General features: G+C 39.0%; 1 protein-coding gene across 7 annotated transcripts in view; it reads right to left on the bottom strand.

Moving 5' to 3' along the window:
• Window positions 1–22,318, bottom strand: part of LOC122833169 (lissencephaly-1 homolog) — a 56,953-nt gene that overhangs the window by 16,338 nt on the left and 18,297 nt on the right. For 5 of the 7 annotated variants that reach the window (XM_044120523.1, XM_044120521.1, XM_044120522.1 and 2 more), the window contains 6 exons: window positions 21,877–21,998; window positions 21,663–21,756; window positions 21,439–21,573; window positions 21,274–21,347; window positions 16,897–20,546; window positions 9,418–9,689 (listed from right to left, as the gene is read on the bottom strand). In XM_044120523.1, the coding sequence (XP_043976458.1) occupies window positions 20,420–20,546; window positions 21,274–21,347; window positions 21,439–21,573; window positions 21,663–21,756; window positions 21,877–21,998 (552 nt within the window). In that variant the 3' untranslated portion in view covers window positions 9,418–9,689; window positions 16,897–20,419. Of the gene's footprint in view, window positions 1–9,369; window positions 9,690–16,749; window positions 16,773–16,896; window positions 20,547–21,273; window positions 21,348–21,438; window positions 21,574–21,662; window positions 21,757–21,876; window positions 21,999–22,318 lie in introns of those variants that run through there. The other 2 variants (XM_044120526.1, XM_044120527.1) reach the window with 2 other exon arrangements.

Genomic DNA, 22,318 nt, shown 5'->3' with positions numbered 1-22,318 from the left:
TTTTTTTTTATAGTGTCGTGAGCTTCCACCTATAACACACACATACACACAGGGCTTGGTTACGACTGCAGAATCAGCAGCAGTTCAATTTACCAAGAGTTATTAATGAGGCTTAAGTCACAGAGTCTCAACAGGTCAGGTTTTATTCTCCATTTAATTAGTTTCTCATGAGGGTGCAGAAAAGGGAATTATTTATAGTGCTGCTTCTCCACCAACTAAAAGTGCCAAACCGAAAGGCAAAGGTTAAATTAAAAACACAAGAAAACAAAGACTAAATACTCCCCACCAAAAAAGACATTGGGTTGCTCATGTACGTATCCTTTAAGAAATTAATTTACATGTTATCACTGTAAAAGACTTAACATAATTTCAACATATATAGTAAATTTACAAATTATATAGTAGTGTGTTCTGTTTTTGTTAAAATTAATAGACCAAAGATAAGCAGGTAATGTAGAAATGGTAAAAAAAATAAATAATATCTTGTTCATAAAATGTATTTTTATTTATGTTCAAAATAAAAACATAAATTGAAGCTTCTAACTGAAAAAATTACTTAAATTTCCTAATTAGTTATTAAGTGAAGCTATAATATGTTCATTAGCTTGACGTAAAAATAAAAATAATAATAATAAAATAAGTGGTTGTGTCTGAAGCACATCTTTAGAAAATATGGTGATATTTGCAATGATATACACTAAAATGGAGATATTAGATTTACATTGATTGGACCACCTTCACCTGAATAAGCTTTTCGGAGTCTAAACCTAAAACCAATCAAACTGTATGTCTCAGAAGTTCATACTACAACAGCATGAACTGCTGTAGTTCATACTACAACAGCATGAACTGCTGTAGTTCATACTACAACGGCATGAACTGCTGTAGTTCATACTACAACAGCATGAACTGCTGTAGTTCATACTACAACAGCATGAACTGCTGTAGTTCATACTACAACAGCATGAACTGCTGTAGTTCATACTACAACAGCATGAACTGCTGTAGTTCATACTACAACAGCATGAACTGCTGTAGTTCATACTACAACAGCATGAACTGCTGTAGTTCATACTACAACAGCATGAACTGCTGTAGTTCATACTACAACAGCATGAACTGCTGTAGTTCATACTACAACAGCATGAACTGCTGTAGTTCATACTACAACAGCATGAACTGCTGTAGTTCATACTACAACAGCATGAACTGCTGTAGTTCATACAAACAAATCAGGTGACTCCCTAGTCACCTGATTTGACTTGCTTGATGAGCTCATGTTGCATCCAGAGTTTGGATTTTCCTAGTTCAAAAATGATCAAAATTACAATAAAGACGGTTCCTGATGTCAGATTTTCTAAAGTTAGCTTTCACAAAACAGCCCCACTTTGATATCCAAAACTGCTGCTGTGTGAATAAATTGCATTAAAAGCTGCAGGTATAAAACCATTAATGGTTTGTTTCACATTAAATCATGTGACCACTGTACAACCTCAGACTTTAATCACATTCCTTTAGAGTTTGAATGCATAAAATGGATAGAAATAAACTGGCCTATAATGCTTGAACACTAAAATCGGGTGTGAAACACCTAGAATTAGACTTCACAACATTCAAAGCACAAAGTTTATAAAGCAGCAGAAATACTTCCTCTGTCAGCTTTGTCTGTGCATAATTAACTGGAACTGCAATGAATTATGCAACAAGCCGAAACATCAACAAGTCAAAGCTAAACATGAAATATGCTAAAATTAAAGTAGCGCTTTAATGAACTGCTGAAGGGGATAATATTGTCAGCAAGATGCGAGAGAATAATAAGGCTAATGTTCTAGTATCTGTAATAAAAGACATTTTTACTGAGTTCATCACAAAATTCACATTTTCTTTCACTCTGGTTCTTTATGAGTCACTCAGCTTTATAAAAAGCTACATAACTTTCAGTTATAGGTTTCAACAGGCTTATTCTGCTCAATTATTTTTATATTTTTTCTTTTCAACTTGAAAATTCTGAAACCAAAACAAAAAGAGCGAGCGAGACACAATGAACACAAAAGGCATCAAAGCACATTTTTCCTCCTGCCCTGCGATGTTTCCACACACCATTAACGCCAGAAGATCCCTGACAAGCTGTCAGAGAGGCAACGCTTCGCGGTGCCAGTATGAAGCGCCACAATCTGTCAGCCCAGCCTGTGCCCCCCATGCCCTCTCGGGCAGCGTGCAGCATTAAAAACCCCTTTCTTCTTACCACCACCTGAATCCCCATGACAACAGGAGCAGACCTCGTTACAGCTCAAGGTTAGCAAGAGGTAACCTGCAGCCCGCTTGCAAGCAAAAGAAGGGCCTTAGTGTTGCAGCATGTCCGAGAAAGTGTTTAAATATGTAGGAAACTGCTGCAAAAAGTGAATCACAAGACCGAACAAAAAGTAGCTTTACGCCGATCTTAAAATAGAAAAAAAAATAAAAAAATTTCTATCTCACATGTAATCCACATTCAGAGACAGATCAAGAGAACGGGTTGATGTTGGTAAACGTTTAATTTTTCTCCTGATGTTCCAACAATACAGCACACAGACACATTAACACGCCCACCTACAGAGCTAAAAGCACCGACAAGGCAAGCCCGCCGCCCCCTAAACACATCGTTTCCCCCTGAATGTGGCGAACGCATCGCACATCCATCAATATGTATTTTTGAAAAGACAGAACCGCCACTGATTGTGTTAAAAAAAAGACAGAAAACAGAGGCAGCCAGACTGAGGTTCACTGATGGCGACAGAAGGGGAGCAAGCTAGCTGGTTTCCATGGTTACGAGCAGCGAGACGAGTTGTTAAGAGAAAGAGCTCTGGACAGAGATGACACACAAGAGGGGTGAAACAAAACAGTGGAACAATAACTATGAATCTCGCTTCCCTTGAGTGAAATGAAAGGCCTGTCCAGGTGAGGACATAAAAACAGTTTTGGAGGCTCGAGGATGGCTCAAAAATTGTCGACCTGCAGGGTTGCGTTAAGGGTCTGCGTAAAGCGTGTCCGTCTCATGTGGGTGACATTAGTGCTGGGACCGGTGCTACGGATGTAGCTTAGATGAGTGAGGCAGCAGAAACGGCCGCATGAACAGATACAAGCAGAGGAAGAGAGACGCGTGAGCTCATCCTTCAGAGAAAGGAGGTGAGTCAGCCGAACTGCGTCACATCCTCCCGTTTCCTGTTAAATGGTCACATCATCAATGAAGTGACTCATGATCCCATCTGAAAAATAAAATGACCACCAGCTTCTGAGTAAAAGACAAAAAAATGTGTAATTTATATGAATTATTTTATAATGTCAAAAAAACTAAATAGGTGGATAATATTTATACAGTGATTGATAGGGTTAATTTTGCAATGCCTTATTGATTTTGCACTATTTTTCTCTCATTTCTCAATTTTGCTTCAGTGCTAGAAATACACAAATCTGGAAGAGATCAGATTTGGCAAATTTTTGTCCAAGTCGCAGCGAAAAACTGACATTTCCCACTTCAAACGGGAATAGCACTAAGAATTCCCATTATTTTCAGTCTGTAAACACACCAACCAACAGATATGCACCGTAATATCAAACATGTTTGAACACAATGCTAATCCAGATAACTGCTGATGAAACAAGTGTATTTTCACCTTTCAGGCCTACAAGCTGTGTAATATTCAAAGCAAACCAAGATTATTTTGTATCGAAGGCAGAAATAAACCAAAAATAAACCTGCGGATCTGACTTACACTTAATCTTGTTTGTTAATTTTTTGTTAAACATATTATTCATTAAAAAAAAAAAAAAACACCTTGCGCTTGATTGGGTTACTTCTATTCAGGACCAAAAGAACCGTGAAACATTATTCAAAGTGCTCAAACCAACAGAGATATGAACACCTAAGATTGAACGTGTTCGCCCATTTCAAGATGAGTTGTTCCAAATAAACTTGTAACAGAAATGCTGATTGCTTAATCTAAAAAAAAATATATAAAAAATTCTATATTAAAAATAATCAGTGTGCAGATTCAGAAAGGCTCTAGGGTAAAAGCAACAAGAGGCGCTTTCAGCTGAGCAGACAAAGCATGAAGGAAAGTAGAGCTAATTTAAGCATGTACTGAACAGCTGATGACTTCAAAGAGAAAGTTGCACAAAAACAACACAGAAATCTCATGATAGGTTTGCTTAACTGCTCAGTTATGAAAAGATCCCTGTTAAATCTGTTACTGATTCAAAATTAAGATCCATCTTGTTATCTGCAGAGTCAAACAGGAATAGTTACAGTGTGAATCAAATCAAATCAAAATCAAATCAAACTTTATTTGTATAGCACATTTCAGCAGCAAGGCATTTCAAAGTGCTTTACATCAAATCAAACACAAAAAACACAATGCAACATAGAATCAACAATATAAACAATATCAAGTCAGATTCTGTCAATAAATTTGTAATTGATTACGTTTCAAATACAACTCAAAAAGTGGGTTTTTAGTTGAGATTTAAAGGAAGTCAGTGTTTCAGCTGTTTTACAATTTTCTGGAAGTTTGTTCCAGATTTTTGGTGCATAGATGCTAAATGCCGCTTCTCCTTGTTTGGTTCTGGTTCTGGGGATGCAGAGCAGACCAGAACCAGAACCTGAGAGTTCTGGAAGGTTGATACAACAGCATCAAATCTTTAATGTATTGTGGTGCTAAACCATTCAGTGATTTATAAACTAACAACAGTATTTTAAACTCTATTCTTTGAGCTACAGGGAGCCAGTGGAGAGACTTTAAAACTGGTGTTATGTGCTCTATCTTCCTGGTTTTAGTTAGAACGCGAGCAGCAGCATTCTGATCCATGTCACCTGAGGACAGCCACTGCTTGACCACACACAGCTGGTCAATCGCATTATTTTAGGCAGAAAGAGGTAGAGGTCACTCCATAAGCTGCTGATCGTGAGAGTTTCACTTTCAAACAAGAGAAAGATCGCAGAGAGGATCAACTATTAAGCCAGGAGAAAACTTCAAAGGGAACCAACGCAGAGACATTAAAAATACAAAAGTAAAGAGTTTAAATCAAGCGTGGATTTGGTTGGTGCAACAACGAATGCAATGTTTGCTCTTTGTTGTAAAGACTACAAGCACGTACGTACCTGCAGTAGCAGATCTAAAGAAAAACACGGCTGAACAGCCAGCCGTGTGGAGTACACACCAAAACACACTTCTTTCATGAAGGGTGTGTAGCGCACGGTGATGCTTCTTATTCTATGACAGCCATTCATAAACAGCTTTGGGTTAAAATGAAGCACAGAATTTTTTTAAAACTTATTCACAGAAATGTAACAATAAAGCAAATCTTTATTAATTTGCTAATTATTTCCATAACTTGAGCATAAGTTGTCTTTACATTTGTGGCTCTACATAAGTTTCATTTAGCTGCACTTAGGGCAAAAAATGGCTCTTTGGATTGGAAAGGCATCAGAACTCTGGTTTAAATGAACACACTCAATGTTGTCCAATACTAGGGCGGCACAATATATTATACATTTATTGTCATCGCTAAATCACTGTATGAAACACTGACAGTATTATGAGGAACTACTTTGACTCTAGTAGACTCTGTACTGTTTAAAAGTGCAAATATGTTTGAATGCAATCAGAAAATCATGCAAATCAAGTTCATACTAATATTTATAATCACTTCTCCATCTTGTAAAACTACTTTTATAATGGTAATCCCACTTACTGCCTGTTAGGCCACATGTAATGTCAGCCTTACTGAATTTTAAAACCTACTTTTATTATCGAAATTGTCATAGTGCATTCCTTAAAGGGGATCTGTTGTGCAAAATTCATTTGGGTTTCCACTGCTTCTAGAAACAGTCGAAGCACAAAAAAAAGAAAATAAAAATAAATAAAATGAAATATGCCAAGCAGTTTTCTGGCAATAAGTTAATGGGGTTTTTTTTGGTGCCTGAAAAACTAACCGCTTGAAAAATCTTCTAATTACTAAGTCACAATCGGCAGGTACTGCTTGGTTACCTAGCAACGCAAGCCTCTCACCTAGCAACCCAACATGCAGCTTTTCTCACTACACATTTTTCTCACTACATTCCACCCATTTTTGTTTGTTATTTTTGCACTTAGCGATCCACAAACCTCTCTAAAGAGTTGCAGAAATTGGAGCCACAGATTTAAGGTAGGATGATCATTACGGCGCAGATTTTACCCAGCAAATTTCTCCTAGGTTGAAGAAAGTGACTCCTCTCCAACATTTTACATCTAAATCTTTTAAATAACTATTATGACACCGCATTCGCTGCAGGAGAAAGATGGCAAACAGAACTCACATGACGCATCTTGTTGACTACGAAATGGAGGTGGCTGAAGGGATTTTCTTTGTAAAGCTCGGAGGAGCCACAAAAGCAAGAGCCCATTTGCACATGGCTGCCCCTGGGTATTTTAGGAGAGCAGATATTTTGTATTATGTGTGTTTCAACAACATGCTGCCAGGGATGAGTCCTTTGACCCCACACAGAAGCACAAATACGCTTTCATTGGTTGAAACAGGCAAAAATAGAGTTGTTGTGAAGATGCTGGACCAACACAGCAGCTGACTGTGGTGCTGACAAAAATCACATCGATTTAGAGGACAAAGATTATCTTTTTAAGATGTGCCGAACTTAAACTCTGCGCCGAAGAGCAATTCATCAAGCTCAAGAAACAAAACGTGGGATTAAGAACAATGCATTGGTTTCTACATCTGTGTGAATTAAATTTACACACTGAACCAAACTGAACAGTTATTGGAAATAGCAAAACAGGGGGAAAAAAAAAAAAAAAAGGAAATTTATTAGTTGAATGTGTGTTAAAGTCAAAGCAAATTAAGAAAAGTGAAACAAAGAAAGATGTGGTGTGATGGCAAGCAATCTGACAGTTATTGTCTGATGCACTGAAAAGGCCTGCTGGGTTTGTATCCCAAAATGAGGGAGCCAGTCAGGAAACTCAATCTTAGGGTCGCTTTATGGCCCGATCAATGAGAGCTCCAACTGGGAGCAGGGACATCTCTGGAGGGTGGAACGCAACGGCCATTTGAATGCGACTCCAGCGGTCCCACAAGTGTTTCCTGTGAGCGATGGCACCAAAGACGTGTGCTGCTAAGAACCGGGTTTAGACGAGCAGGGGGGGCGTAGTGACTGGTGGTGGTGGTGGTGGGGATCTTCAACACTTCCTCTGAATAGCGATGATTAGCATTCCAATAGACGCCTCCATACCAACAGACCTTTTGCGAGGCAACAACCACAGATACACTGAAACACTGTCAGGAATGTGAAGTGCCTTGTCATGTGAACGCTGGAGTATTTTTTTTCTTTTGACGGAGTGAAACAAAAGGAAGATTTACCAAAACTGTCTACTCATCTCTACGATTTATTTCTGCTGTATTCTTCATAAACAAATGTCTCTTATAACCTGTAATATACAACTGTTTTATACTTTTAGTGTCACACATCAGGAGTTAATTGCCAAGCCCACAAGACTGAGCGGGACTCAGTTCACTGCATTTATACAAATTGAACTTTTTCACATTTTGTCACAATACAACCACAAATTCAATGCATCTTATTGGGATATTAGGGTTCATTCCCACCAGCTCTCTTTAGTCCACTTTAATCTAATCTAGTTCATCTGTCTTGGTTTGTTTGGACAGGTATAAATACGCAATCAAACTCTGATGCAAACTCTCTACAAACTTAGGTCTAAGTTCGGATGACAGGAACTCTGGTGCGGTTCAAATGAATATTGTGAATGCCTTTTGGCTGGAGACCACCCCAAAAGCAGGGCATTCTGGGTAAATGCAAGCAAAACAAACATGTGAGTCAAGCGCTAGCTTGTGGTATTTTGCCAAAGCAAGAGCGAAATCCTACCATCGCTAAGATTTGACGGCACTCCATTTTTGTTGACATTTCGTGAATAAAGAAAATGCTCTCATGTCTTCTTCATAGGTTTTCACAATGTAGTACTTTGTGCAGCGCCACCACAGGCAAGTGGGAGCACAGGTTTTTTTTTAAAAGCTTTGGTTCATTTGACAGTGCACTGTGAAAGCGAACCGCATCAGCTCAAAATCTAACCAATGTCTCCTCTTTGTTTCCAATCCAACAGAGTCTACTAACCAGACTATCAGCTGCGTTTCTGACCAGAAAACATGATAGCATTTTGAGCATTTGCCTGCAACCTAATTTTCTAAACTGCAAGAAAGCAATTGTTAAGGATGCTCAAATATGAAAAATTGGACTGATGATATCCGATGGCAACACTGCTGTTATTTTAGATTTACCAATATTTTATTTTATCCATTCTTTTTATCTGATTACTCGATTAATTGTAAGAATAATCAATAGAATACTCGATTACTAAAATAATAATTTACAACATCCCTACAGGATAAATGACAGTTTCTTGGTGCAAGGGAGGGATCAATAGATTTGAGCTTTGGCTCTCAGGAGGGCTCCGGAAATGTCAACAACACATTGATTCTTTGACAAGGGAAAAAGACAAACAAATTCCCCATTTCCTGAAATAAACTACATCCTGGGTCAATATATCCCCTTGCCTCAACACAGAAAGAGGTCCATCTTTATAATGAATGGCAATATTAAGAGGTGTCTATCTTTTTAGTTTGGAAAGACAAGCTAATAATCCTATTTATAAGTTCTTTGCACCAACAGATCTTCCTTGAGGCGATATCAAGCCTCTTTGACGTTGGTTATTTGTGTTCATGTTTCTGACCAGATTCAAGAAACATGAGATTCAAATCAGCAGCAACTGCATTTTGAGACCTTAGATTAGATTAGACAGGTTGAAGCAGGGGGCATGACACTGCCTGACAATGTCTTCTTTTTTGACAAAAATGTTCAAAACAGAAGAACTTCACATAAATTAGGTGTTCTTTAAAAAAACTAAAATGGAATCTGAGCTAAAATATTGGCTAAATTAAAAAAAAAACGTAAGAGGGTTGAAGTTTTATATCGTTTCTGGTAAATCATGTAGTCATGATTTCAGTTTCCTTCATAAAAGTCGCTCAATTTACAAGTTTACTATTTGATAAGAAGTCTAACAATGTGTGACTTTCTATATTGTCTAAATGTAAGCATGTTGTGGATCAGTAAAACTTGTGAAACAAAATGTGTGAAGAGTCTTTTGCAACCAAACTACATGAATTTGTCCACAACTGTTCGTAGAAACAGTTTTCACACAGTGTTATCAGAAACGCTGTGTGAAAACACAGAAAGTGTACGAACCGTCACTAGAGGCAAGAACAGTTTACGAATTCAAGCTTTCAATCTGAAATTGTGAAAATCTCAAGAGAGGTGCAACAACAACTTACAGTTCGTCTCGTTGTCGTTGTGACAGCACCATGGCGACGGGGGATTATGGGCGGGGCCGGGAGGGATCAGCAGGTTAAAAGTGAATCTCCTGCAGATGGTGCGATCTCCTCAGTCAAAGGATGAGCTGTGCTGAGCCAGGAACGACGAGACAGGCTGGGTCGTGTACTCCAAGCGCAAGTGGTTGGTTTTCGTCCCAAACAAAGACACAGACTAAGAGGAGGGGAACGCAGGAATCTGCCCCCCCTCCAAATTGACTATCTCCAGGAATGAGAGAAGTGGCGAGCGTGCAGACCAGTCAACAGTCAAGTCTACACCGCATCTGGGGAGGACAGGGAAATGGAAAAGTCAGCATTAGATATGCATGAAAAAACAACATGAGGGGATAGAGATGTTTGTAGCCCAGGGTTAATGTCATAGCGTTTGCACCGGAGAGAAAAAGTTAATTAAGCTTCAGTCAACAATGTCTGAATTTAACACAATATAGCTCTATTTTTCAAAGAAAACTGGTTTATGACAGAATACCTCTGACACCAGTAGCAATATAGAATAGACTTCAGAATATCTGAAATGTATTCGTTTCTCTATTTTTGAGAAAATTTGTCCAATCCACAGTCATTCGATAATCGTTTCCTCACATCTACCTTCCTAATCTGCACTGCCAGCAGTCTTCTCCTGCAGCTACTGCCTCTCAAGTAGGGACGTACATTTTTTAAAGAAGTATACTTCACCCCACAGGTTACCAGCATTAAAAATACACATAGAACAAAGGCATAATGGCTGCAGTAGCACTTGTACTTCTAGCAAAATCTCCTGACCGTAAACTCTCAACATCATTTGATCACAAGAGCTGCCTGGCTGAGTGATAAAAGGAAATTGTTTTGCAAAATGTGGAATAAAGCACTCTTTGTGAGCAACAATTTATATGAGCAAAATTATTTGCAGTTAACATTACAACACTGTTCTGTGAACTAGGCACTTAGCGTAATCACTTTAGTCAACTGGAACAGGTATCAGACAAGAAAGGGTCAAGTTAAGCCAAACGGCTTTCTCTAAAGGCTTGCGACAAATTTACATAATTTAGTGAAGGCAGACATTGGCGTATTTTAACTATTTGGGCTTATGGTATGAATAAAAATTAAGGGAAGTAAAGAAAAATGGTCATTAAGGCAGGGAGCAACACCAGCAAGTTAGAACAACTAGAAATCCCTCCATCCAGGAGCTGGTGCCGTCCAGTGGTCATTGGGCGAGTGGAGGGATAACAGTCCATCACTGTCATGCGTCTCTCCTTTGGGAGTACCCAGAGAGAACTCACGCAAGTATATGGAGACCATCAAAAATGCCCTACAGAAGCAGCCCAGACTGGCATTTGATCCCAGATCCTTTTCACTACAAGACTATAGTGGTAACCACTGCTACAACGCAGCTCAAAGAGGACCAGTTTAGTTGACGACCAGGCCCGTATCTGCTACTAGTTAGACTTTCAACTTGAACATGCAATCGAAAAACTATCAGTGATATCAGTGATGAAGCCAAACCTTCATTGAACATCTGTAGTTGGGGTTTGTGTCTATCCAGGAAAAGCTCCCAGCAATCCAAACTGGACAATGGTCAGCCTAATGTTTGGATAAAAACTGCTGTTCCTAACACACAGTTCTTGGAGAGAGTTGTGACATTTTGCTCCATAAAATAAGTCAGACCAACTGAGGGTCGGTACCCTTAAAATTTAAATTTAAATTTGGCTTAACATGTTCTAAAAGAGGCGATACGTCGCTCTCTGTTTCCATTCATCCCATGAACACAGTCCAATCATCACATGATGCCTCTAATGTAACATTTTTAATCGCTGCTGTTGACTAAAACACTTATTTGGCTCCAGGATTGTAGAAAGCATGAACAACAGAAAGCAGGCTGATGTAACAGACGCCTAACCTCTGGACCCTCACATCACCACTTGACAGCTGTCCAAACGTCCGCCTACAGCAGACTGTGAGTGGATTATGACATGCAGGGTTTTCTGGCGGCTGCCAGGGTCACAAACCTAAATCGTGAATGACTTATTGCTACTAATACAGACAATATTGATAAAAGAAAGGCACAACAAGGCAAAAAATACCTTACTACTGTGTATAAGCAACAGACATTCATGTTCAAATCCATAATTGATCTAAGCACCATTCCTGTCGCTTTACAAATGGAAGCCCAAGAAATTAAAAAGGTTTTTACAACAACGTCATCAAGCTAATTGGCTCTGCAGAAACATTGAGTCTTCAGGGAGAAGAGTCTGAGCTGCAGACAAGGAGCAGTAAATCTGCCCATTGATGGTTAATAACCCTAATGAATCTTCCTCCCATTGATTTGTTTAGCAGCAGGAACCAAACAATTGGAATCTTTCACACACCATGCTGACTTTGTAAGATGCAATTTGCTGATGCATCCCTGGAGGTTATCTGTTGCTAAACGGCCGCATTTTAAATAATAGAAAACTATCCTGCGTCTCTTTTGAGCTCGGAAAACAGCGACTTGGTGTCAAAATTAATGAGCCACACCCTGTTCCCATTATCAGGTCACCAGCCCTGCTTTTACTAGGTCAACAAAAGAAAAAAAAACAAAAAAACATTATGTGCTCAAGTTGAAAATGTCCACTGCCTAATATAGAAATGTATGCAAAACAAATACAAATAGAACTTGAGATATGAGAGGAAAAATCTGGACAATGGTGTCAAAATAAAAGCATGAAAAAAATTTGAAACACTAGGAAAATCTCACTAACATGAATGTAAATGTAGCATAATAATATTTGATTTCAAGATTAAAAAGTGCAGTAGTAAAATGTAAGACTGAAATGCATTTTGCCTGCAGCAAAATGCTTTCGTGTCTGGGGAAACGGGGCCACACCCCTGAGCAACGCAGAAAAGACGACCTAGCCCAGGGTGAAGTCTGGCTGCAGGTGTGAAAGTGTCCTGATGTCTTATCGCAAAACATAGCACTGGAGCAATGCTAACAAGGCCGGCCGTTACGACCCCAAAGTCACCTCTGACTCACATTCGCTCTCCTCTGGTGTCATTGCGTCACCGTCTTTCTAAAACAAGCAGCCAAACCAGCAGGAATCCGGTGGACCTTCATATTCTGCTGGTGATTTCACGTCACCAACAGGGACTTTGTCCTTGGCAACAGTCTAGTCCTCTTTCTAACCAAGTAAAGTGGTGATGAAATGCAAAAAACAAAAACATGTATGTTCAAAACTGTATTGTGGAAAGCAATACAAAATAATTTTCTAAGACAGATTGAAATAAGAGAGAATAATTTTTCATGAGAAGCATTATTGGAAATGTAAAACTACAGATAAAAGAAGTGAAACGTTTCTCTTGAAAAACTATTTATAGCATGCAAGTTTGTAGCTCAGCCATTATATTTTATGTTGCTCTTTTGATATCATCCAGACGAGAGCGGGACAAGATTGAAAAACATATTGCGATTTAAGCGTTTCATATCAATCCATATTTATAATTGTTGACATAGAAAACGACTGATTAGTGTTTTTGTGTTAAATATCTGAAATTTTGCCAAACCGGTCGCGAGACCTTCCCTGTTTCATCCAGTTTTCATTCCACGCAGTTTTTATTTGTATTTTTAAGCAGCTAAGAGGCACAGAGGTGAAACCTGAAAGTGCTGCTTTATGTTACTCAACTGGTTGTTGCTAGGCAACCAAAGAGTGAATTAGTTGATGCCACCTTAGCTGGCCTCGACAGGCTGAGTGACTAAAAGCCTTTCCTCTGCCTACATCCCCCAGAATGCTGCGTTGTTCTGGATCGGAGTTCAGTGAATATTCTATCCGAAGTATCATCTATTGGTATTGGTTACGTTTCTATATATACTGTACTGATATATTATCAAGACCTAATCCAGACTGACATGGGTTTAAAGTTTGTGTTTAGGATCCCATCACCTGCTTTGAACTGTCGTTTGCAGCACCGGAAAACATTTACTTAAATGTCAAATCAATTGTAGACGGTAGTGAGGCGAATGTCTGCAGTAACGCCCATAGTAGTCAGATGTAATAGAAAAGGATCGACTCATCAAAAGCTAGAGGTTTGATGCTTTTCTTAACATTGAAGTCTCTGGGATATCAGAGTTAAAGGGTTTGAGTTTTCTACAGGATTTTCAGCTGTGGGATTTTACAGTTAGTAAATGATAAACCTTGCGCAATTTTTTTTTTTTTAAATCGATCATTTAAGATGCTAAACACAGCTCTTCAAATGTAAAATCTGTAATCCAAGTTTCTTTCTTTAAGGTATTTTGTTGAAGAGCCGAGCTGTGCAACACCAGCTGCTGTCACAACAGAAGGGCAAGTACCAGCAGGTAACAGCTTTACAATAGACAGTGGTTACAAATTGACCACAAAAATCTCATTTTAAACACTCTGCAACAGAAACTTGTTTCCTCAGTTTAATTCTAGCTTCATGTAACTTTACCTAAAAATGAAAAAAAAAAATAATATTTTGGTTTAACTCGTGCTATTCACCCTCTCTACCCAACATATCGCTATGGTAAAGCAGGCTTAAACAGGCAATTTCACATTTCACTCAAATATGATAAATATAGAACTTGTGTAATGTCTGACATTAAAGCTGACAAACACATTTGGAGAGTTTTCTAAATATTTCAGTTAATGCTGGGAGTGATACCAGGTTGGATAAGTTTTCAAATTAAACCTGCAGATTCTCCAAGCACATTACCATTAAGCCTATTAGAGCTGGAACCTGTTTCTTTAACAAGAATCAACAAGCCTGTGGAACCCATTAGGTGTTATGTCAAGGCTAATGTTATAATGAAAGTCATTTGTGGGTTAGGTTGACTTACAGTTTATCCAGGCAACAAGACAGCAATAAATTACTTTCCTTATGTACAGACTTTCTGATAACCCTTCCAAAAGGTCTAATCAGCAAAGGCTCAAATTTACCAAGTTTTCTGTGATGAGATCAAATATGTAAAGATTTATCAACAGCAGATCTTTACATTCCAACAACTTTCCTCAGAGTCAGCTGGAAATCTGGGAAAGCAGTCGGCTATGCAAGCAACTGAAACTGATTTTCCTCACCATTTATAAATCAATTCTGGGTGTAAATATGGCTCAGGTTAACTAAGGAGAGTTTCAAGAAATGTATACATGAGCGATTCAATTCAAAATGCCAATGAAATGGAAACAAGGACAAGGCCTTCATTGTAAACCGATCTATTTCTAAACAGACAGTCTAAAAACCTCTGCACTGATGCCTTTTAAAAAAAACAAGAAAAGAAAAAAAAAAACACCTCCCCCCAAACTCACATTTTTTAGGACAAATTTTACTCAATTTGATAAGTTATATTGCTAAAGTTGCACATGTTGTCCAATATACTTCTGGTGCTTCACACCCAGGAAGGTGTGATGAAGCATATAGAGAGAAAGTAATGGTCTTCAGCTGTGAATTGAAATCCCTAGTAAAAAGTCAGAAGAACCCTCTAAATTAACAGGAACCATGAGGACAACATATACTTTATCAATCCTTATCTAATGGTATGATGCAAAAGCAAAGTAAACTTCCTTACATAAGACCATAAAGAATAACAGATGCAGTCAGTCGGCCAAAGATCAATATCTGTCAATTTTCCTTTGAATTTCAAGTCAAACGCTGAAAAATCCTAATATATATTCTTACCCAATAAATCCATAACTTAGAATTTTGGATCTAAAATGCATCACAAACAACTCTCACTTGGATGAACTTTTATGAGCTTAATGAAAATCAGATGAAGGTGAAAGACAAATGCAGAAATGTAAAAAAATAAAATAAAATTGACTGCATTTTCTTTATTTTTAGCTTAATTTAAAACTCCTACACCTATTGGAAAAAGAAAAACTACATGTGTAGGAACTGGCGTGTCAGAAGGAAAACTGAAAATGAGTTTTGGCCAGGAAAAGCCTGGTTGATGCGTATCTTGAGGGTAACTGGAGAAATGTGACAGTCTTATTATTTAAATCTACAAAACCAGACAGCCTGACTGCAGTATGAACAAGCTGGCGTAACATGGGGTTCTTTGTTTTAATTTTTCAAAATTTCAGACTTTCTCAACCTCGTATTTTACAGAAGTTTCAGGCTAATATCGCGGTATAAATTCAGATGGATGAATCAGAAATTAAGATTATGGAATAAAGCCAGAAATTGTAAACCTTTGAGCAGAACTGTAAAATAATTCAAATCCAAGCCAAACATGCATATTAGTTAGGTTCAATCCTATTCATGCCAATACATAAATAGGCAAATTCAGGAGTCTGTGCACTTTGGGTTGCATATGATTAGATCATCAACAAAGACCATAACCGTGTAAAGTCGACTCAAGACAAATCCTCTTACCTGAAAGAAGAGCAACGATTGGTGTTTATTTCTGACACAGAATGCTGATTTCAAAAGTAAACAATTTCCTTAAAAGCCCATGGCTCCCACTAAATAGACTGATGGAGAGTCCTCAGAGGCGTGGGGCGGGGGGAATAAATTACACATGCACAGGAAAATGTTTGATATCCGAGATCCAGTCCAGGTTTGAGGAACAGACTACAGCCTTCTGAGCTCTGAGTGAAAGTGGCAAAGCACACAAAGAGAGGAGAAACCAAGACAGACACATGCTGCTGGGTATTCCTAGAAACACATCGCCTCCGATGTGCTCCACCCCGTTTTCCCCAACAAACCTGCGTGCAGCACAAGCAGAGATGATGGGAGCTTCATCAGTGAGCATCTGGCTGAATGACAGCCACCATCTGCTGAGGAAACATGCCCAGAGGTTTTGTCGGTGTAGCTGGACAATCTGATGTTTCATTACGGTCACATCCAAACAACCTGAAGCATCAGTGGAATGTCAACACACGCCCTTTGTAGCTACAAACACAGACTACACCAGCCGTGGGAACATGCAGGAGTCCCTCAGCAGTAAAATAAGCTAATATTGATCACACATTTGTTTTTTTTTTACAGACTGGAAAAATTAGAATGTCAACACCTGAATCACCACAGAAAACAGACTCCTGCTGCTGCTTACTTGCCATAATAATACGGTTGTAATCTGTAAAAGCAACGGGATAAATTAATCTGCACAACTGCTTTCATTTTTTTTTTTAAACCGGAGACAATCACCAGCTGGTAGCTTAGCCAAAGTTACCCTCAGTAAAGTTAGCCTCCCGGCACAAAGTTAGCCGCTGCAGTGACTCTGCCCCGGAAAGGCCCCCGTGACGTGCCTTCAAGCTCAGCTAGCTATATCGCACACATATAACAAGAAACGCACTCCATTCCTGTACCGTCATACGACTGTTTATCTGAAAACAGGACTAAAGTCCGCTGACAGGGTACCTGCTGCTTCAGTCCAAGCGGCCTGTCCGCCATTTTGAGACATAAAAAGGAGGTGCAACAATTACAGCCACATCGTCATTTTCCCCACCTAACGCCACATTCCTTCGACTGTGGCCGCTGCTTTAAACGGGGAATAACAGCTCTCACCCTTTAATTCTCCTCAGTGGATCTCGTCAGCCGTCTCCGACGTTAACACGACCCGGCAGGGCGTGAGATTTCCTGCTCCAAAACGTGATCTTGTGATGTGGAGGTAAACTGTGGTCCGTCTTGTCTCCTCAGCTTCGACTCGCTTGTTTTTTTTTCTGTGCGCTACCGCAGTCGCCTTGGCGAGGGAGCGCGCAGCCAGGTCGCGTTCACTGCTCGACGGGAGCGCGCACGCCCTTGACAACAGAAAATCTATTTATTATTTTATATCTAGGGATTAACTCTTTCCTCCCTGTAAAAAAACAACACGTATTAAATGGGGAATTGTTGTGGGAAATATATACATATGTTTAGGCTGAAGTGTAGATTTAAGGCAATGTTGTGCAGCCACAAAGGTAAAAAAAAAATCATCCGTTTTTATGTAAAAAGTAATCATATAGTTAAACATATGAGCAGTGGACAAATCAGGAAACTATAAAAGATTCTTCAAAACACATTTTTAGTTCAATCTATTGATTGACCATAGTGCATACATCACACATTTAGTGGAAAAAATGTGTATGGAATACTTTTCAGTTCTGCAACTCATTTTAGTTAATATTTTTGATTATATTAATATTTATTTTTAAATAATTTATATTAATTATATTATTAGTATAAAATGCATCTAAGTTAGCATGAAAGGGTCACCTACTACTTTCATATTTGAGTTTAATGTTTTGTGTTTTACAAGTGAGTTTTACCATTTCCTACTTGTTTACATTTATTCTTAACCGATTAATTCTAACCTTTATTTTTCCTATTTTTCAAATTGATTTTACATTTTTAGTCTTGTATCATAGAGCTGGTTCACATTCCATTAACTTATAACAAAATTCCTGAAATAATCACTTGTTTTCCATTTCTTTAACAAGATTTAACAAGTACTTATGAAACCAGATGCATATATACCAACTAACAAATAAAACCTGAGTTCCTACACATTTCTCAGTATTACAATTGAAAGGTTTTGCTACGAATAAAATACTCTCGAACTGAACACTGAAAAAAATCTAATGTAATTATTAAAATAAAGAGAAACTCTGCCAAAGTGTTTCATTTTTACAAGTTTAGCTCTCGTCTCAGTAAAACAATTGGTTCAGCTGCTACAGGTAAAATACATGTGTACTGATATAAGACGGTGGAAGAAACTCCAAGCAAAATTTTAGCTAAATTATTTCATTTATTATAAAAGAAGTCAGACCAAAAAAGAAAAAGAAAATTAGGTTAGTATGTAAATAGCATCACACAAATACCAGACACACAGCCAGGGAGCGTGGATTCAGCCACTACACGTTCAGAAAAGCTTTCATTGACAGAGAAAAATTATTCAGAAAAGGTCATTTTTAAAAAAATGTTTCTTTCTATGCTGAATGTGGAAAAACATCTTGGGCATAGTATTCAAAGAGACGTTATCCACACATGCTTTCCAATTCAGGCAAAGTGATAGCATAGTTTTTTTGTTGTTTTTTTTAAGTGTCAGATTACAGTTTATTCCCATCTGGTGTTTTCCGTTTGGATTTTTAATGCAATGGTGACAAAATTAATTTATACTCAAACTCATCCATCATGTTCTGTAAAAAGAAATAATGCGTTTGTGCACCTGCAGCACATTTTTTTGATTTTAATTATTCCCTCAAAATAACAAAAGGGTGTTTGGCGCCCCCTTGTGGACAATGTTGGAGTTACTGTTGACAAAGTACACGAACAAAGTCAAATTAAAACTAAAACTAAAACTAATTCAAAACAGCCAGAAAACCAAAAGAGGGAAATGTTAGTTTTATATTCTGCTAAAGTTCACCCACCATGACCCAAGTTCAATTCAAGAACATAAACAAGAGGCACGAACAGGCTCTGCAACTGCTGAGACACGTTTTCAGCAGAAAGGATTCATTGTGAAGAGCTTGACGTTCACTTCTTGACAAGCTTATCTTAAACTCAAGGGGAGTCCATTTTGCATGTTTTGTGCCATGTACAAAAACATTCTCTACAAACAATCAAAAAGTCCAGCATCCCCTCTCTATTGCTTTAATCACACATCTACACACTGCAACAATGTAAGGAAATTACAACAGATGGGAAACATTTCATGTATACAAACAGATTTTTATCAGTTTCTTTTTTTTTTGTCATCATACCTGCTCTTTGCCCACTTTTGGTCATGCAGATGCACAAGAGAAGTGCCGCTCAACCTTGGCTAGGTTTTTTAAATCTCCGAAAGCCAGAAGAAAATAAAAACAAACAAACAAAAAAAAAAACAGTCCAAAAGTGAGAGCTTGTGCGGTGATAAGTAGAGCAACCAACTTCATACGTAAGCAGATTTACATCGGTGGCCATGAATGTTTTAAGAAAATATGCATTAGCGTTTGAACAGCTTCCACGTGTGCGGAGGTATAAAACATTTGGAAAGCAACCAGTCCTGCTCGGCAGATTTTCCCGTCAGACTACACACAGACGCACACCGTCAAACACACATGCATGTATATTCTATTTTGTTTGAATGTAAAAATAAAAGATTGAACACAGCTAGTATATATTTATATATATATATATATATATGGATACATCTACGGCTTAAAGTGGACGTATTTGAGATCTGTGAATTCCCTTAACACCAAGTACCTGCCTAGATCCAATCAAGATTTATACATCTCTCTCCATTTCTATACATTTTCCCTAAAACAAACATGGCTTAAATTTACTGATGATCGACACACATTAAAAAGACACAAACAAAACCCAAACAAATAAACCCCACCAAATTAACACAAATGAATTGATCTGTTCAAAGCGCCCGTCCTGGGACGCAGCGCGTACAAACGACAGAACAAATTAAACCCATGACTGATCGGGGAGGTTTACGGATGAACTCTGATTGCTACAAAGCGACTCAAAGAAGGTGCAAAGATGGGAGTTTACATTCTGCGGCCCCCGTTGGAAACAAATCTCTGGTTTACTGCCTGCATTCGGGTCTGTTTGTGCACAGTGGTAACACGCCCTGAGTTCTGGGGCAGGCTCGGTGCCGTTTCATTCGGAGCACCGTTGAAGCGTCTTAAAAGAAGCATCGTTTCGGGGTGATGATATGGCAGATAAGGCTCTGGTACATAATGTCATGGTCATTCTTGGTCTCCAGCTGCAGCCATTCTTTTCAAATGTAATTTGTCTAAGCAGCCGACCCTTTCCAGGGACGTCCTGTCCAGTTTTATTCTGATTGCACCTTTACACTCAATCTATGTCATTTGTAATTTCTGCTCCCTCCCTCTCCTACTTTGTAGGAAGCCCCTGCTCTGCATTCGTTTGTCCTACAGTCCATACGGTTTTTCTTCCCAGGACTTCTCTGACCCCACCCTCACCCTGTTTATTTCAAAGCTGATTTTACTTAATTTTCAGGTCCACAGGCTCCGTCGCTTGGCTGTTGCGTCACAGCCTCTCTCTCCTCTCTTATTTTCGTCAAGCAGAAAGCAGCTGTGCCTGGAGCTACTGGAAGTTAATCGACAGGGATTTTGTCTTCTAGTTCGAGTGGGCTGCCCTCTGCGGGCTCCTCGCTCTTTCCCAGCTCCTGCAGCTGCTGCCGCCTCTGCACCTCTGCCTTCAGGTTCTCCAGATCCTTTTGACTGCAAAGGAAAAAGATACAAGTAGATTTAGTTTATATTCATCCTGCTTTCAGATTTCTTTCCATGTTGTTTACTAAAATTATTTTTAAGAGGCGTTCGATTTGATGCTCGTCCTGAGGTGCACCAACATGGCATCACGTCTTATTTCTGCATGTGTTGTTCACTCAGTTGTTGGGTTTGATAAAGCTAATCAATAGAAAGAGATTGAGCGGCGTTTGATACGTACGCGTCTGAGAATTTAACATGAAATATTTGCCTTCAATTTGAAAATTCAGGCATCTCAAACACTCCTGTCTCTGTTCTGCGTCTCAAAACCGTTAAAAGTTTGCAGCAAATGTTTGGATCAAACTAAAAACTATAATGCATAAAAGTAACAGCAAATGTGGGTCACTAATTCATAAATATGTAAATTCCACAACAATATTCTGCACATTTACACTCTCTGCAACTCAAACGGTTTATAATGCATTTTCATTTTGGATTCAAATTACATTAACTCCATCTAAAGAAAGCAGTCTAGCTTTTAGTGAAGGCTGGGAATGGGAACAAAAAGTCTCCACCGGGGCGCCAGTTTTATCCCACATTGATTAATTTTACTATAGCAATGTAACATCATAAAACGTTTTGCCTTAACAGTCACGTTTTTCTTGAAATGTTTTATTTCTCCTTCATTTCTTCCCAAGACACAGACTTCCTCGTGGCCCCGGCTCGCCTTCTCTGACTTTACCTGAGAGGAATAAAGATGATGCCGTTGATGATGTTGAGCTGTTCCAGAATGCTGGCCATGCTGGGAGCGGTGAACTGGGAAAAACAGGGCGACACGGGGGGGGCTTCAGTGACGCAGATTTTCTCCACCCACGGAGAGAGAACGCGTCGCAGTCGGAGCACTCACCTTCAGCGGCATGATGCTGGCGTTGGAGCCGTTCTTGTAGATCTCGTTCATGGTTCTCTGCAGAGCCACAGCCTGCTGGGTCAGATACTTCAGATAGTCTGAGCTCTCCTTGGTCTTCTCGTGAGCCTCGCCCATCTGGGAGGAGGGAAATATTTACAGAATTAAGACGCTCGTTTTGGACAGGAGGGGTGAAGGGCGGGCGTGTGAACCCCCGCAGGACCCACCTGGTTCTTGTAAATGGTGTACCCCTCTTTCTCATGCTGCAAAGCTGAGCGAAACTCTGCCTTACTCTCATACACCCTGGCAACCAGATGATGGCTGAAAAACACAAGGCAAAGTAAAAAAAAAAAAAAAAAAAAAAAAACGGAAAAAAAATTACGCAAGAAACATAATTATCCATTTTCTCTGCATGAACTGCTGCAGTAAGTCTTTGCTCACCTGAGAGCCACTTTGAGGGAACGAGCTCCGTGATACTTTGTGTTGCTGGTCAGAGCGTTCTCCAGGAACCTCAGGGATAAATCATACTCCATCACTCCATGAAGCACCAGCCCAATATTACTCTGCAAACACAGAACCAGAAGAGAGAGAGAGATTAGGGTTTAAATCCATTCAAAAAAATGGAATTAAATTACGTGATTTAGTCACATTACAACCCTCGATGTATTTTATTGAGATTTTGTGTAATAGGCCGACACAAACTGGTGAGCAAAATGCCTCATTCTGTCTCTATTTAACTTGACTTTAAAGATGTTTTTCACAAATTAAAAGTCTGAAAAGTGTGACGTGAATTCATTCAGTGCAAAACTGTAGAAAAACTTTCTGGTTAAGTTACAGCAGCGAGTATTTTGGGGGTAAATCTCGACCAACTTTCAACGCTCAA

The sequence above is a fragment of the Gambusia affinis genome, linkage group LG06, assembly GCF_019740435.1.
Source record: "Gambusia affinis linkage group LG06, SWU_Gaff_1.0, whole genome shotgun sequence".
Lineage (NCBI taxonomy): Eukaryota > Metazoa > Chordata > Actinopteri > Cyprinodontiformes > Poeciliidae > Gambusia > Gambusia affinis.
Note: the sequence above shows the minus strand (reverse complement) of the source record. Positions and strands in the feature narration are given on the sequence as shown.